This window comes from Anoplopoma fimbria, chromosome 5, assembly GCF_027596085.1.
Source record: "Anoplopoma fimbria isolate UVic2021 breed Golden Eagle Sablefish chromosome 5, Afim_UVic_2022, whole genome shotgun sequence".
Classification (NCBI taxonomy): domain Eukaryota; kingdom Metazoa; phylum Chordata; class Actinopteri; order Perciformes; family Anoplopomatidae; genus Anoplopoma; species Anoplopoma fimbria.
Genome location: NC_072453.1, coordinates 14102329 through 14116102, shown reverse-complemented (window position 1 = coordinate 14116102; position 13774 = coordinate 14102329). Strand labels below are relative to the sequence as shown.

Below are 13774 nucleotides of genomic sequence, written 5' to 3'. Positions count from 1 at the left end.
CCAAAGGCCAGAATTGATTTTATGTGAAGCAGGACCGGCTCCACCCCCGTCAGGGATCTCCTGCCTTACCCCGCCTGTGGCCCTGATGCACCGCGTACAATTAGGGAAAGACAGCGAAATATTGACAAGGAATGTGTGCTTTTTAGATTTCACATTAGTTTGTATCACGTAAAGCAACTGCAGAGCATGTTTGGTACGATGGGATTTCCTTTCAGAACATCTGAAAAAAGTTAAATTGTCACGGATTCAGTTGTTTGCTTTAATTCCCCATGAATGATCCTTGTGTATGAGGTAATAAAGTGAGGTTTATGGAAGATTCAGGACAGATTATCTTAGGTAAGAGCACTGTCCTGCGGTTCAGGAGGCTTTAAATTAAGTTCAGCTGTACATTAAAAAAAAATGCAGTATGAAAGGTCGTACAAGAGCCAACAGAGATAAAAGTCTGAGGTGGTTTTCTTGTATGGTGATCCATTTACTATCCCCTTTAAATTAAACATTCCTTCCTGTTTGTCTGCATGTGCTCATCCTGCCAGGCAACGTAACACATTGCAGGTCAAGTTCATATTTTCATCTCCAGGATTTGTGTTTTAGATTTTTGGAAATAGCCCTGATTTTTCTCAATTTATCAACATCCAGTTTGAGTCCTTCATCTCTCTTTCCTGTCAAATCTAAACAGCTCAAATCAAAGGAAAAATCCCCTGAAACTATATTTTAAGAACAACAACAATGTTATTATTTCTGATAGAAATGATGACTGAAGTTTAAAAAAAGGTGTTTGCCAAGTGAGTCACCATCAGAAATCCACATCTGAGGGATTTTCTAAAAAGGACAACACCCAACCCATAACACGAAATCAGAGCTGAAAATTAAATCCTAATGACAAACTAATATCTTATGATGCAGCACCACAGTTTATGGACTATAATAAAGCAACCATAAAGTTGCTTAAAGTTTAATGCAGATGATTCCACTCATTAGTGATAATGCAAGTTAATGGATTTGACAGCCTTTTATTTCTCCTTGTACTGCAGACATCAGAAACGGTGCGATATTTGTGTGCAGTAAATTACTTGATATAACTGCCCATGAAGGAGAAAGGGCCGCATGTGAAAAGACAAAAACAGGCTGGAAAACAAACAGCCATGAATGTGTTTTGGAACAGAGGTTTTTAGCAGCCTCGTGTATATGTGTGAGACATGACTTCCTTATATTTAACAGTGGGTACTTCAACCACTGGCTTGATGTCAACCTCCCGTTCTAATGGACAGCCACAAAGCTGACAGGCTGTAAATCAGAGCGACTACAGAAAGCCATTAGTCCAGGGATACACAATAAAAAGCGGTAATGGTCTCATAAAGCCTGCAACACCACAGCAGACATTCTGATTCTGTCTATTAAGGGCTGCACGGAGCCTCGGATGAGTGAGAATAAAGAAGACATTTTTCTTTTGTGCATTGTTGCCTGGGGTCTCGTGCACATGATCAATGTGCAGTAAGAGACACTGCACCCACAGCTATTTATTTACACTGTACTCCAACTGAGTGAATATTAAAGGGAAACATTATGATTAAGAAGTTCTTCTATTGAGCTACATGTTACAGATGCCTCATTGATTTACTGTGAGCTGGTTATGAATGCCAGATGTGCTCAGAGTGCTGGTTATAAGAAAAACAGTTTACATTAGTTGTTATGGCGAGTGCAATTCGATCCTCAAATCCTTTTAAAAAGGGACCGGTCGGGGCAGAGTGTTGTGGGTTTGTTTGCTCATGTTTTGAGATATCTGTCTCAGATATTTCTGCCTCAACCATATCACAATAAAGGTGACTAGATTGCCATCTGTTGTGCTCACAGCACTAAAGAGTCAAAATCTACCACCATGCTAGCAGCTCTGTGACAATATACTTAGGCCTTTAAGTGCTTTGAGCTACAGTAAATGCTAAGCGTCAGCATGCTAAGTAGCTCACAATGATGATGCTAAACATGCTAATGCTGAGAAGGTGTAATGTTTTCCATGTTTACCATCTTAGTTTAGCATGTAAGCATACTAACATTTGCTTATTTGCACTAAACACAAAGTAAAGCTGAAGCTGATGGCTAATTAGTTTAGTACTGGAATGGATAAATACATATTTTTGACCTGTTGATGATGGCGCGAGATGAAAAATTGAGGGATCATCTAAGATACTGCAATTCTTCCTCGGGGGACCATGAATGTTGTCTGAGTTGTTGAGTATTTTTGTCTGAACCAAAGTGGTGAATAGACAAACCACCATTGCTATCCCTAAAGCCATGCAGCAAGCATAGCTAAGTAGGAAAAAATAACTTCTTTGACAAGTCAGCCCTTCAATTATGTTTACTTTTACAAAATGCTATGCAAGAGAACCAGCAAAATTTTACAAAAAAATTACATTTACTGCAAATGAAGGCTGAAAGCTCATGATAATTTACCAGAAAAAAAACCTTCTTTGAAACGATGCCAATTTGTTTCAGCTAAAATTTCACCAAAAATTCTCCTCTCAAAAGATAAGAAAGTCTGCTGAGTGACATTTCAACAGGCTGTTCCTAACTTACACCGAGATTGAACTAGCCTGGAGACAATGACAAGCTCCTCTCTGTCTGATGTCACTTCCCATTTCCAGGCTGACTGCTATCTGCTACTGGCTTCTGCCAATAATAGCTCATCAAAACAACACAACCCTTCTTGGCACCAAAATAAAGGCAGCGGTCCACGTCTATGCCACTCAGTTGTCAATTAAGACTCCTCTTCACACTGACACTTGTGACTTAAAAGAAACAGTCGAGAATGTGATGTATTTGAGACGACAGATGAGAAGGCAGTACGCTGCGTTGCAGTACCATAATGCGCTTGAGATATGGATAACAACTGACACCACTGGCAGGTCTTATGAAGTTTGATTTCATTTGTCAGACCTCTTCTACTTTGTCTTTTAGCTCGCACGCTCCTTCACTCTTCAATCATCGTGGTAATAGCTCATTCTGATAGCCTGAAGACACTCACACTTGCTTCCATTTAAAATGCAAAGCCACAAATATAGTGGGTGCCGCTGTGGGCTACACATCATGTGTGAGATGGCATCATGTGTTGTATCTATTGCTTTATTGTTAATATATACACTGTGTATAATGACATGTGGTGTATGTTTTAAAAAAAAATAATCTAAATGAACCCAGTTCTGGATGTCCTGGATCTCTCAAATGTCCACAATTTAAGCATACAAATGATCCCATATCACATAAACCACAAACGACAGAGAAATACCATCAACCTCGGTATTTGATCACTAAGTAGACAAATGGAGCAGTAAGTGTCCAAGCCTGTCTCGGCGAATACCTTGCATGCTTGTCTCCAGCCGACCACATGACGCTAATTCCTGACTGAAGCGCTCCTCCTGCGTATCCCTAATCCTGCCTGTGAAATGTGACAAGATCATTCTTTAGGCCTACTTTAGTCTGAATAATCTGCCCATCACAGACATTCATCCCGACCTGCACAGTGCTTCCAGTGTCATAACACGCTACCTGTACATTTTCACCCCGGCTTAGGCTCCATAAATTAAATCTAGACAAGTAAATGTGAGGGATCAGCATTAAGTGCTGCATGTGGAGAATGTTGATTTTACACCGACTGCCAAACAGATGCACTGTGTGTGTGTGTGTGTGTGTGTGTGTGTGTGTGTGTGTGTGTGTGTGTGTGTGTGTGTGTGTGTGTGTGTGTGTGTGTGTGTGTGTGTGTGTGTGTGTGTGTGGTGTCTTACTTGAATCATCAACAACAATTTTGATAACATATGTAATCAAGCAAACAATCTCTATTTCCATCTTATAAATGTGATGATTTTTATGCTTTCTCTGTTTAATATCCTTGTCAACTTATTTGGGGGTTTAGAACTGTTGGTTAGACAAAAGAAGACATTTTAATCAAATTGGCCTCCAAGTAATCAAGACCAAAACAATTTTCATAATTTTCTGTCAAATGGTAGATAGGTTAACCCAAAAAACAATCAACAGATATATGGATGATGAAAATAATCATCATAGGAAGCCTTAATGGGAATACAAATTTGCTAAATCTAATCCAATGCCATACTTTGAAGTCATATCAAGTCAGGTTGCACTGCCTTTCTTGCTAAAGCTACCAGACAAGTTGATGCAGTACAGTAGGTCTTACAGGAGCTTCTTGAAGTTTCCACAAAGTTCTGAACCAGTAATATGGCAGCTGTCAGGTTGAATTGAGCCATTGGTTCCCGTGAAGACAGGGAGGGTTAGGTGAAGTTAACTCCTCTCTACAGCATGACTACAACCCGCCAGGATCCTCACCTACCTGATGGCAAGTGGACGACAGCATATAATCTCCATAGGCTTTACTTCCTACTCCTGACCAGCTTTAACTAATTGAGGAGACAACGTGAAAAAGACCCTTCACCGCCGCGATCTTGGCTGCACCTCAACTTTTCTAACTCTACCCGTCATGCTGTGCTTCCGTCGTCTGACTTCCGGCAAGATAGCGCAAGTTCTCCATGTCAGCTCCCGAGTTGAGCTCTTGCAAATGAAGTCAGCGCTACAGTATTTGACACAGATGGGGAGGGGGGGGGGGGAGGAAATATCTTGGATGTAGTCAAGGGGAATGGGTATGACTTCTAAGTATCTGAAATGTCCTGTCTTAAACACATAATATCTGTAATACTTCCTGACACTTTCTCCTATAACCTCTTATTCTGTGCCAGCTTCTGTGGGGCCCTTTTTTCCCTCTCCGGGCACCGAAGAAAAGCAGTCTATTTTCTTGTCATATTTGGTTGAAAGGCGACTCTTAACTTGGAGTCTAATTTCCTGCACTTTAAAGACAGTCCACATGCAAGGTGCATTACCATGCTATCAAGGTGATGGGAGCCATTTCAAACTGTCAGTCAGTCATGGAAATATCAGAGAGACTTAATGTCTACTGCAGCCTGTCAAAGGCTCCTGTGAAGTGGTGGAGAGCATAATCTGAGTCTTATTCACTCAACACCATTTACTTGTCAGAGTAGTTCTCTGTTTTACCCTGGATGGTAGTTCATAATGAGAAGGATACATATATTCTGAGGTGGCAGAATCTGTGGCAGGTTTTTAAAATATATATGGGGTAAGATGCACAGCTGCTGAATTTCTACAGAGAGCAGTTATATCACGAATACCATAGTTTCAGCCTAAGTATGAAAACTGCATCTCAAATGATCACACAGTTCTTGCTTCACAGACAGCAGTTAGCTAAGGCTGTTAATTTCCCGATAGACACACCACTCTGGGTGACACACTGGGGCTGTACTTAACCATTATTAATGTGACAGGCCTCAGTGCAAAGCAAATCAATTAAACAGGAGCAATCACCATAGTCTGGATAACGGCCTTTTAAGACTGTTTTCATGTGACAAGGAGGTCCTCGATCCAGGCCTCTGCGCCACGACCTGACAGGTCAAGAAAGCGGCATGAAACAATAGCACCTTCTAACCATCATCTCCCCTTTTTACCTGTCAGATCCAGTCGGCCTGTCTGGCTGCTGACGTGGCGCGCCCTGCGCCGGCTGACACAAGGTGAATTTTCACGTCATGTCGAGGGAATTTCTTATTCCATTTGCTCGACATTATAATGCAGCATTTATCTACCATTCAAAGCTATACGTCAAGGGCTTTTGCACCTGCGTTTTTAGTCATCTTTGCAGTTACAGGTCCTTTGGGATGTTTTTGATGTGCACGTGCAAATCTAGGAGAGGAGAATAATCAGAAAGCTTGAGCAGTGACTTACCATCAAACGGTCCACTGCTGCCTGGAACCTCCAAAGTGTCTGCAAAAGAAAAGCAGCTTTCACAAAAATATCACTTTTTACATTTCATCATAAGGACAGTTATCATTTCATAGAAAAAATACTGACAAGAGTTCAAGATGATATTCAAAAGAGACTGAGCTACAGTACTGAATGCATGCATTTGTTCCATCCATGCATTAACCATTCTACTTGCAGAGCTAAATTATACAATACAAATTATACAACACAGTCATAAAAGCAGCTCCTGGCACTGTGACTCTAATTGCAATTATTTTCAATAATTAATCAACCCCAACGATAAATTGTGAGGTTTTCTCCAACATACATTTGAGCTGTACCTTAAGGCACTACTGTACAGTTAAACTAAGTAGTAAAAGTTAAACTAAGTGCTGGAGGCAGCTGGAGGATAATATCACCCACCAATTCAGCTCATTTCATTTCATATAAACCTGAATAAATTCAAAGAAAAATATAACTTTGTCCTTACAAGAACAAAATGAAGATTCTGAAAACTATGTATTGTTTTTGCCAACCTGTTTGGTGTTCACTTTGTGGAGTGTTTTTGTTTATCGTTTTGTATTTTATTTGGCAAATGTCAAGGGGTAAAGATAAGTACATTCAATGGATCATAGCATAACTCTGTACAACACTAAAAGAAGAATAGAATGGTATTTCAAGGGCCATTACCTTCAATGTGTCTAATGAACATAGTTTTCCTAAAAAGAAAATGTAATTTCTAGGGGCTGAAAATGTTACATTTTGGATATTGGTAACAAACTGCCCACAGAGTGAGCTTAATAAAGAAACGTTGCATGTTGCAAAAAGGATTCAGTGAAACTTCTCAGTTTACTCCCCTTTTTAATTTGCAGAAGTTTATTCTGCAAATCAGCATTTTTTTTTTTTCTGAATTCATGACAAAGTGTGAGCTCTAGGGGGACATTCAAAGAATAATATGAATAAATCCTTTAATTAAAATATTAATTCCTGATCTTTAAATGTAAAGCCCAGAACAGAGGCTTGTTTTCTGTATAATCACCTACATGAGGTACCCAACCCTGCTTGTAAATGGTTGTGTTTGCACAGACTCTGGGTGATTCATAAATGTGTCCTTGTGTGAAATACTAGCAGGAGATTTCAAGCTTTCTGTTTAAAAGTAATGAATTACGGCGGCGAAAAAATGTGCAGCCATTTAAGGATAAAGCCGAGAATTTGGTGTCTGCCGCAGCGAGCCATCCATCACGTCCACAATAAAGGAGTTTTTGCCTGACGGTCGAAATTTATGGTCGCCCTTCTCTGCCCTAATAACTCAAAGCGCTGTGTCAGAGCCTGACAGCCGTTGCCGAAAACAGCACCCCTGTTATCAATCAAAAAACACTTGCATATGTTTAACTTTCGCCTGATCAGCAAGACATTTATAGGCTATTGAGTAATAAGATAAGTGGGTCTATTTCGATGGGAAGAAATGTGGAAGCTTTAAATGATTAATGGCAGCCACAAGAGGGGTTTTTCAGTGTTCTTGGAAGAAAAATAAATAATTTTTGGCTTGAATGTGGCGGAAATGTGGAGGAATATTCTTAATCCAAAAACAAAAAAGACTGGGAAAAATGACATGCTGTTAAATAGACGTCTGTAGCAGAATTAGGGCTCTGCAGAAATGCCTCAGAGCTTATCTCCAATTAAACAAATCATAGTTTGGAGTTTTACCAGAGCAGGCAGACTAACATGCCTAAATTATGATGGAGCAGTGAGGGAGGGACACATCACTTCTTCACTCCACTTCTCATGGATCCACTCTGCAGTAGTTGACCTGAATATGACTAAGAAGAGGCAAACACAAAAAACTACAGACAGCTGACAGATAACTGGGGTGCGGGACAAGGAACTGACAGATGACAGGCAGCATGATTGAGAGGAGAAAGTTGAAATGTGAAACATGCCGATGGATATCAGTGCACTTTGGAGTCTGACCAGAAAGGACACAAGTTATTTTTCTTTTTTCCCAGGATCAAAAGTAGCATTTTATTAATGAGTCACTATGGTGCTAAGATGGCTTGCACCTTTTAAGAAATTTGCAAAAGAGACAATCAGATGTGCTTGAACTGCTGTTTCCTGATTACAGTGTTCAGAGAATATTCGCTCAAAATGACTTTAAGTTAGAAAAAAAAGTGTAAATGTACATTATTTTGGTTTAGAGGAGTCCATTTGCCAAATATCCCTACAATAAAACCATTTCAGACTCTCCTGAGTGGAATACATTGTGTAAATTAGCACGCATCTTGTCCTCACTTGACATAAAGAGATCCTTGTGTTAACCTGGTCTACCTTCCCCAAAACCACACAGGCTGCAAGAGCCAATTACGCAAAGACTTATATATCAAAAGTGGGTGAAATGTGACACACACACACACACACACACACACACACACACACACACACACACACACACACACACACACACACACACACACACACACACACACACACACACACACACACACACACACACACACACACACACACACACACACACACACACACACACATTGGGAGAGGCTGTGATCTGCGGACTGATTCAGATGCTGTGCCTGAGAGGAGGAGGAGGCGGAGTGATCTCTCAGCTCCAGACTACACCACCTAAACCGGAGTGAGCTCTCGGACCCGCAGCCACACCGTCAGAGCGACGCCGGGGATGAAGCAACGCGGCTGCGACACGCACAAGGATTTCTGCTCCAACACTCCGCGTCTCTTTTGAGGATTTTAAAAACACATATTCAATCTTCTTGGCAAAGGCTTTTTCTTTTTTTTTTCCTTTTTTTTTTTTTTTTTTTTTTTTTTTTTTTATATATAAACAGGCTTTTCTTTTACCCTACACATGTATTTCTCAACCATTTCCACGAGAATTGGGTCATGATCACATCGCCCACTGTCTCTGTCCTGAGAAATAGCAGCCATCCAGCGTGGGAGAGCGGCTCCTCCGGGGACATCAGCCGGCTCTTCATCCACAACCTCGGCTCTCCTGCAGACCCTTCTCGCCAAGCCAGTCGGCTCCCCATCAAGGTTTTGAAAATGCTTACCGCCCGGGCAGGACACATTTTACACCCGGAGTACCTTCAGCCTTTACCGTCCACTCCCATCAGTCCCATCGAGGTAAGAACCAACACCATTTATTTATATTTTGGGGGGGTGAAAAGGGAATTATTTCTGGATTATAAGTGTTTCACTGTATAGCCTCAAACACTATTGTAGTTTGATGTATTTTCCAGGACAATTTTGGGGGGGAAACAATATTTGATTATATTAAATAAAGGAAAGCAATACCCCCCTCTCCTATACAGTTTTAGAGCTGATATCCGAGTTAATGTCTGGGGTTTTTGGTTTTTTTTGGGTCTGCGTTAAAATAATAAACTGAGGTTTCGAATTTGGCTTTTAAATGTAATAACCTTGTTGTAGCGAACTGATGTCCGTGTTTGGAAATGTCATTTTCGACGTGTGGCAGTGGTTCAGTTTTATCTTCCATCTCCTCTTTAAACCGAGTTGTTTTGAGTTTTATCCCGAGATAAGTTCATGCGCAATGCGTAAATTACGCGGAACAGTCCTATGTGCGTATTTACCAAAACAAATGCATATGTACCCGTGATTGTATGCATTTTATTAACAGCTTTGTGTCTTTTTTCCCAGCTGGATGCCAAGAAAAGTCCCCTGGCTCTTTTGGCCCAAACGTGCTCTCAGATCGGCAAACCGGACCCGCCGTCCTCCTCCAAGCTGTCCTCCGGGACCTCCAGTGGATCTAGTGACAAGGAGACCAAATCCGGTCCTCTGAAAATGAGCGACATCGGAGCCGACGACAAGTCTAGCTTCAAACCTTACTCCAAATCAGAGAAGAAGGACTCGAGTGGAGATAAAAACAGTTTCCGAGTGCCTAGCGCCACCTGCCAGCCGTTCAGCCCCAGGACAGGCAGCCCCAGCTCCTGCACCTCCACCTCTCCTCTGCCGGCCGACGGCAAAGCATTGGACAAGGAGGAGAAGAAGGAGTCTGACAGCAATAAAAGCAGCACGACAGATACTGGCAGCCATAGGATAAGTGGAATTACCTCTGACAGTAGCCAACACCAGGACCACACATCTGGATCCAAGACTGTGACGTCAGACTCTCCATCCGTGACCTCCACCTCCTCCATCCTCAGCTCTGGACTGGTTGCCCCTGTTTCCCCCTACAAACCCGGTCACACAGTTTTCCCCATGCCACCTGCTGGTATTTCCTATCCTGGGAGTTTGGCAGGTGCCTATGCAGGTTACCCGCAGACCTTCCTCCATCACGGAATGACCCTTGACCCCACCAAATCCAGCAGCCAGATGTTAAGCGCACAGTATGCTGCAGCCAGCTCCATGGGGTGCAGCAAAGCAGGGACAAGCCCCTTATCAGGAGCCTCTCCTCCATCCCTGATGTCTGCCAGTCTGTGCAGGGACCCCTACTGCCTGAGCTACCACTGCTCCAGCCACTTGTCCCCAGCATCCAGCGCCAATTGCGCACATGACTCTGCGCTCAAATCCGGATACCCGCTCATGTACCAGACGCACCCCCTCCACGGTGTGCACTCCTCGGTGCCGTCTTTCAGCGGACACCCCTTGTATCCATACGGGTTTATACTCCCCAATGACCCCCTGCCGCATGTGTGTAACTGGGTCTCTGCAAACGGACCTTGCGATAAGCGCTTTTCCTCCTCGGAGGAGCTGCTCGGACACCTGCGGACTCACACGGCCTTTGCCGGGACGGAGAAGTTGATATCTGGGTACCCGGGGTCATCTTCTCTCGCCAACGCTGCTGCTGCTGCTGCCATGGCCTGCCACATGCATATGCCTCCCAATGGCAGCCCTGGCAGCCCCGGTACGCTGGCCCTCAGGGGCCCCCATCATCACCTCGGACTGACCAGCAGGTATCACCCTTATTCAAAGAGCCCCATGTCCACACCCGGGGGCCCGGTGCCGATGCCCGCGGCCACCGGGGCCTATTACTCCCCGTACGCCTTGTATGGACAAAGACTGACCACAGCCTCGGCCTTAGGATACCAGTAGAGACCAGAGAATTATACATTTATAAAAGGAGATTTAGGCCCAATGAGTTTTATATTGTACTTCATGCAGGGACTGGATCCATGTGGGGATCTGTGTATTTATTTGCGATAGCTTCAAGCGTGTCTAAAATAAAAAATAATATAACTTTGAAGACTCAATGTGCATTATTTTTTTTACACATGCGAGAGTATTGCTTTGTTTTGAGTTATTTTTGTGCAGATTTAAATGGGACTTTAAATAATAATATGGATTTTATTTATTTCATGCTGGATCAACTTGCAAAAAAAGTGGTTTTAATTCTATATGGCCCTCCGGCTGTCAGAGGGCCGCTGGTGCTGAGTGATGTGAGTGATGTGACAGGATGATGGACGTGGAAAATCAATCAGAGCAGCTTCTTCAGAATCGTCATCGATTTATTTTGTGGGGAGCTGAAGCTTTGATGAAGCCCGTTTTTACATGGATGACATTTTTAAAGCTCCAGACAGCTGTGAGACCGTTTACAGAGGTCTACTTTTTTTTTTTTCTAAGGGTCGAAGCTTTACATGTGTAACATATTAGGCTAGATACATAAGTTTTTATGAGAGGAATTTATAATATATTTTTTATTCAGTTTTTATTCATTTGGTTTGGCTGTGCAATGATATTGAACTGTAGTTTTTTTGTTTTTTTTTAAACAAACATATTTACATATATTATCTATTAATTAATTCATTCATCTAATTGATCTACATTTAATTTGTGAGGCTATGGGAAACAAATAAAATGTTACTGAGGACAGTCAAAATAATTTTCTCAAAACTCATTTCATTTTATTCATAACCTGGGTTTTGTCCTTTATGTTTTGGTGTTGAATGAGGACGACAATAGCTTTTACAAAAGGGTCTACAGATGGATAACTTATTATATATATATAAGTTTTTATATATTAATACAAGCTAATGATTTTTTTTTTTAACCACATGGGGACAACAGGATGAGACCGCGTACAGGCCTTGGTGTTGTGTACAGTATGTGTGTATGTGTGTATAGATGCATTATCTCTTGGGCTCATCAAAACGTGTTGAATCTTCTCAATTACGAGGTCATTGATTATAGTTTCATTAAGAATAACACACAGTGAGGAGCCTGTTAAACTAAGATTTACGAGGACACCAGATGTGGGACGTTTGCACAGCTTTTGTGATCGCTGTAATGAAGCCATGAAGGAGAGAGCATGAAGTAAAGCAAGGCCTTAGTATTTCATCAGCCCCTTAAAACAAATACAACTAAATCAAGCCAACAGTGTAATTATCCATCCTCAGTAAATCAGGCTGTTCTCCAGCAATAGAATCAACATCATTAATGGTCAGATGTCATATTCATGAAATCCACCCATCCTTCATGTAAATGAGTCCTAAACATTGCTCAGTGATAGATGGCGATAACGCTCCTAACCTACAACTCAGCACTGCAACCAGTCAGCCGTGAAACCAGTTCAGATAATATGCGACACATCTTTTTTGTTTGCAATCCGCACATCAACGTGATGTGAACAAATGGGATTAAGGTTTTTGAATATTATTTCTCAACAATTAATTGATGTGTTACGCTGAGGTATAAATTCACACATCCCCTCACATATGAACAGATAAACTAGTCAATAAATGATGCGGTAGATTTGATTTTATAGTATCTGTAGCTACATTATTTTTAATTTAGCAATTCAATGTTTATTTAGCAAGTCTTGGATTTTATAGTGTTAAATTGTGTAATAATCCTGTGTTTTATGTATCAACACTTTATTTCCAAATGATGGATATAATAATAGTTTGTAATAGCTGTTTTATACAGTAAGGGTCATTCAAATCAAGAACTCCTTTCCAAGAGAGACCTGAGAACAAATTATAAACTCATAAGTGACAAGAGACCGTCTCAAAAAACAGCCTTTACACACAAAGAGAAATTCAAACTATTGCAAATTCTAAAAAAAATACCAGTAAGCCCCTCAGCGAATAAGTGTCTCTTACACTTTTACCTTATCCAGCATTTATAAGTAGGTAAGTAAGATATTTAAGAAATGTTATAACTCTCTACAATATGGTTGTCAACAGATATCAATGTTTATTAATGTATTTGTCTTCAACTATGAGTCCACCTGAGGGCAGTCTTACAGTAAGTGGAATCTGATATATTAACAGACGATTTACTAAAATATGTAGTTGGCAAATACTGTACTTTAATAAACACATGAAAATGTGTCCTTATCTGCTTACAATGATACTACTGTGTTTTAATTTTTTTTTTTCATGCCAGTAAACTGCTATGCTGCTATAGTAAATGGTATAGAATGATAATTCACCAGTAATACTGAACAAAGGATTGTATATATATATATATATATATATATATATATATATATATATATATATATATATTATTTATGTTTTAGATAGGAGAAACTACTTAATATCCAGTAAAATAAATTTTATAAAAAAAGTTTAAGAGCAAGTTGTTCAATATGAGCTTTGCTAACAAATATTCATACGAATGTACTGCATCAGATACAGTACTGTTTTGCAATGGATTGAAAGCGAGATGACCAACAGGTTGAATTGTTATCATACCCTTTGTCTTTTGTGTTTTACCATTTGTGTTTATAAAAAGTGAATTTAATTAGGTAGGTCATCGGGGGTAGAAGCTGCATCATAAGTATAAAGGTAACTAGTACGTCTGTTTGACATAAACTGGCTCACGCATCAATACTAAAACGTTAAAGTCTATCAATCTTTACGTAGTAAGAGTGGATCTCTTTCCCACATGTTTGAATGTGTAGCACTGTCAGGACATGAGACACTGGACGGCTTTGTGACTCCAAGATGAATCACAGTGACGGCCCCACCTGTTC

At 40.9% G+C, this 13774-nt stretch overlaps 1 protein-coding gene across 1 annotated transcript; it reads left to right on the top strand.

Moving 5' to 3' along the window:
* The first annotated feature begins 8677 nt into the window (after positions 1 to 8677).
* Positions 8678 to 11006, top strand: LOC129091566 (zinc finger protein 503-like). The gene is made up of 2 exons (XM_054599240.1): positions 8678 to 8964; positions 9496 to 11006. Exons 1-2 carry the CDS (start codon positions 8725 to 8727, stop codon positions 10888 to 10890), a joined length of 1635 nt encoding a protein of 544 aa, XP_054455215.1. The 5' UTR covers positions 8678 to 8724; the 3' UTR covers positions 10891 to 11006.
* The last annotated feature ends 2768 nt before the right edge of the window (positions 11007 to 13774 follow it).

Bases quoted from the DNA above. Each gene is read 5' to 3' on its own strand.
- LOC129091566 (XM_054599240.1), top strand. From the start codon at position 8,725: ATGATCACATCGCCCACTGTCTCTGTCCTGAGAAATAGCAGCCATCCA. The intron at 8,965-9,495 runs GTAAGAACCAAC...CTTTTTTCCCAG, and splicing joins CTCCCATCAGTCCCATCGAG to CTGGATGCCAAGAAAAGTCC.